The sequence below is a fragment of the Protobothrops mucrosquamatus genome, unplaced genomic scaffold, assembly GCF_001527695.2.
Source record: "Protobothrops mucrosquamatus isolate PMUCROS unplaced genomic scaffold, P.Mucros_1.0 scaffold_197, whole genome shotgun sequence".
In the NCBI taxonomy this organism is placed as follows: domain Eukaryota; kingdom Metazoa; phylum Chordata; class Lepidosauria; order Squamata; family Viperidae; genus Protobothrops; species Protobothrops mucrosquamatus.
This window is the reverse complement of record NW_015386273.1, coordinates 136,889-141,214: the sequence shown is the minus strand read 5'-3', so window position 1 is coordinate 141,214 and position 4,326 is coordinate 136,889. Positions and strand designations below refer to the sequence as shown.

Below are 4,326 nucleotides of genomic sequence, written 5' to 3'. Positions count from 1 at the left end.
AGCTTTAATTCTTTTTGTTTTCTGTAAGGAATCTAGCAATTTTTTCTTTGACAAGTATGTGGATTTTATTGTTTCCATAAAGTGAAGGCCCTGGGCAGGTGGGGTAGCCACAATCAGCCAATATAACAGGTTTTAAAGTCTGACAAGACTCAGAATATGACTCAGAATATTAACTAAACAATATCTCATCTAGACATGCAGGTGAAAGAACTAGAAAAACGTGCTTCAGGCCAGGCATTTGAATTGATACTTGGTCCTCCTCCAAAAGAAGCTGTTCCAGAATTTCCTCTATCTCCTCCAAAGAAAAAAGATCTCTCATTGGAAGAAATTCAGAGGAAATTAGAAGCTGCAGAAGAAAGACGAAAGGTAAATATATACTATTCTATTTTCATATGTCTATGTGCCAATGAAAAGTGGATTGTTTAAACTCTTAGCAACTAATAGTTGACCATAAATAAGTATTGTAAACTGCAATTAAGAAATGTATCTTGCTGTAGCTGTTTCAGTACTTCCTATTTAATTGAATGGGAATTAATAGTTGCAATTGTGGTGCAAGTAATTCTAACAAAACTAGGTATTTTGAACATGGCTCCTAAGATTTTTAAGAATTTCAGAAATTTGATAAAATTAATATGATTGCGGAGGGTGGGACTGCTTGATTTAAATTAATCTGTCAAACCATTTACCGGATCATATTAATGATATGAGGGTAATGTTAACCTAGATAAGAACTGTAATTGTATATAGATTACTCTCAGCTAAATACAAAATGGATTTATATTCTAGTCCCATGAAGCTGAAGTTTTGAAGCAACTAGCTGAAAAGCGAGAGCATGAAAAAGAGGTGCTGCAGAAGGCAATTGAAGAAAATAACAACTTTAGTAAAATGGCAGAGGAAAAGTTGACTCACAAAATGGAAGCTATCAAAGAGAACAGAGAAGCACAAATGGCTGCTAAACTGGAACGCTTGAGAGAGAAAGTAAGTGCTGCTCAATTTTCTTCATTCAAAAAACTATGAACTTAGATTGCCAGTTACACAAAGAATAACTGACAATAGTTCTTCAGATTTAACCTAAGAGTTTTGTTTTTTAAAACATGCAACGGCTAAATCCAGAAATTATACATACACTCTAGTAATAATAAAAACTAATAATCTGGTTAAGAAGTGGCTGTTCAGTTTGAAGGCTACTAAGAAAGGCACTGCATTTTACAAGAAAAATGATACTAGTTCACTAGGCCTTATTTCTATTTGGACTAGAACTTGGAAAATCATTGGGCATGACCATAAATTGGCTGCCACGTGAGGTTTGTTTAATCACAGCAAAGTAATGCAATATCTAATACAATAGGTCTCATGTTAAATAATTACCATCTTTTCAGAAAAATAGAAAAGCATAACTGAGACAGGTTTATTAGACAACTTGGTATAGCAACAGAATATTAACTTTTGGTTAAATTAGATTTTGTGTAGCTATTTTGTAAAAGGAAAATTAGTGATAACTTCACCTCTTTTCCCAAAGACCCAAGAAAATTTACATGTCTTCCATCTGAAATTAAAGCAGTGATAGGAAGTGATCTTTATTTGCTTTATTTTTATTTAATTTTATTTATTTAAAATAAATAAAATTTATAATATACCCATCTTACAACCAACTGTGGGTAGCTTCCAGAATTTAGGTTTGAGATTTTTAAAAAATAGTTTGTATTTGGAAGGGGGTAATATGGATTCCAGAAAAGGCAAGGATGATAGTTAACTAATGATAACATTTGATAACAAACCTTTTTTAAAAATCTTGTTTTTAAAAGTGGGTCAAACGAGAGCCATATAAAACACCAGTAGACATCATGAATTGAGATTAGGAAGATTCAAATACAGTAGACTCATCTAGACATGACTCTGTCCAAATATCTAATGTTTATAGAGTAGTAGGATCAAACCCAGTCTTTGCTCAGTTAAAAAAAAACACTTTTGAAACTGTAGAAATGCTGTAAAACAATACAGTAATGCTTGATTTTGTGCTTTAAACTGCTTTGACAGATTTTAACAATAAAAACTACTCCATCAAAAGTGTATCTTACCGTAGTTTTCCTTAAACATAGGATAATTTACAAATGAGAATTATAGTCCTCTGCAGCTAACTATTAAAACACAGGATTAAAAGATTATTTATGTAACTTAATATGTGTATCTTAAAGCTAGCCAGCTTGGATGAAAACTATATTATTGAGCCCATCACTACTACAGTCTGAAAAAATGGAATACAATCTGTACAGACTTTATAGGTAGATTATTTAAGCCCTATTGATACCAATGTTACCAATCTGGTACATTCCACCTTCCATCGGGAAATTGCTCACTGAAGTCCCCACAGGGATAGCCACAGGTTAGCTGTAATCCAATTTATTTGGACAGTGTTAGTTTAAGGAAAAGTACTTTGAATTAAACTCCCCAATTTGGGTAGAATTAAAATTTCTGAAGAACTTACTGTTTTCTCATTTTCTTAATTTTGTTTTACTAGGATAAGCATATTGAAGAAGTACGAAAGAACAAAGAAGGAGGCAAAGAACCTGGTGAGACTGAAAGCGACTGACTTCATTCTGGAAACTAACTTCTCCCCTTTGTCTAAATATCCAAAGACTGTATTGGCCAGTGTTTTTTGTTAAGTTTCTAGAAACTGATGTAGAGCTGTATAGTTAGATCTGACTGTACACTTGATTTGGGGAATTAGAGGGGAGCCCTTTCATGTTCACTCTTTTTCTAAACTGTTGTCTTTCCAGTGTAGCTATCTTGTTGCATTTCTTCTATTCCAGTGCATTTGTTCCTGGATTGATGGCTAGTGCTGTGTTCAGCTCTGACATTTTTGTGAACTGAATATGTAGTGTAATGTTCATGCTGAATCTGTTACACTTCAGAATCTGTCAATCTTAAGCTATTACTGTAACCAAGTGATTTAATAAAGCTGCACAATGCTGTTACCACAGGTGATTGTTTTTGAAACTAGCATTACTACATAAGAAGTTCAAGCATATTTATAGCTAGAATATTGGAATGCAATATTAAAATATCCACAAATTATTCCTAAATACAGTGGCATAATATTCCTCAGTACTGTTTTCTGTGCAGTTGCCTATTGTTCTATGTTTACAATAAGAGCTTTGTCTTCTACCTTAGCAGTTGTCAGCTGCTATTTATTGAGACAACCCAGAACCACCTCCCTTCTTGACTATTCTAGTACTTTCAACAAATAATTCCTTGTTAACATAAGATGAATTTGAAGGGATGAAGTCTCTCTTAAAATTTAGGATATCTTCAAAATTAAGTTTACAAATAAAAACAAATTTCCTTAAACAGCACATTAAAAAGAAACTCTTACCTTGTAAAAACAGTAAAAATCATTGCGCTTGTAGGTTCAAAGCTTAGATCAAAACATTTCGATCTGCTGCTTTTACAATTTGATCCTAAAGATACTTTTAAAGTAAGGCTAAGCTTTGCTCCTTAACTGAATATATGCTATCAAAAATGTTTATATCTTGGGATGATGACAAAAGCCTGGCATAGTATCTGTTTTAACTTGTATCATTGTTGTAGAATGGATATGGGAATTAAAAGCGCCCTCATGTGGCAATAGTATTGGTAACTATATAGTCAAGAATGGTATGTTGTATACCATTGTATAGTATACTGTTGTATACTATATAGTCAAGAATGGTATGTTGTATGTTGGAAATAAAAGCATACATTTAAGCTTCAGGAACCCAGTATGGCAAATGGTTACTGCAGTTAAAATTGTTTCTCAACAATTTTAACCTTTTAAAAGTAGTTCTTCATTAGCTGCAGTAAAGAGAATTGATTGGGTTAACTAAAATTGTGTTTGTAGCCATCTTACCTTGATAAGAGAAACATTTTTCTGATATTCCATCCCCAGGCCTTTGGATGTTTTAATTAAAATATATAATTGGTGCCAAGTGGTTCATGCTGTAATTTTTAATAGTTTAAACGTGAAACTGCTTCTGTGCATGCCTGTTCAGATATATGTGCTTGATCTCCTTGCTCATTTCATCAAAATAAAATTTATAATTATCATATCTCTATCTTAGACTTAGTCAGTTATTAATAAATAGACTCAATCAAATTGGTGCATTTTTCTCTATCTTTAGATAGAGAATGTTTTGCCACTGTAAAAGCTGTTTGGAAATTTTTTGAAAGTGTTGGATTCAGAAAATGCTATCAAAAATACACGTTTTTGAAGTAGTATAGCTAGCTGTCAGGTAAATTTTGTTAAAACAATGTAAAATAAATATAGCACTAAAGACCAAGAATTCAAAA

General features: G+C 32.5%; 1 protein-coding gene across 3 annotated transcripts in view; it reads left to right on the top strand.

The window, feature by feature from the left end:
• STMN1 (stathmin 1) overlaps positions 1 to 2,980 on the top strand; it is a 5,679-nt gene extending 2,699 nt beyond the window's left edge. For all 3 annotated transcript variants that reach the window (XM_015824951.1, XM_015824961.1, XM_015824968.1), the window contains exons 3-5: positions 194 to 366; positions 787 to 978; positions 2,519 to 2,980. In XM_015824951.1, coding sequence (XP_015680437.1) covers positions 194 to 366; positions 787 to 978; positions 2,519 to 2,590 — 437 coding nt within the window. In that variant the 3' untranslated portion in view covers positions 2,591 to 2,980. The remainder of the gene's footprint in view (positions 1 to 193; positions 367 to 786; positions 979 to 2,518) is intronic.
• Positions 2,981 to 4,326: the final 1,346 nt, after the last annotated feature.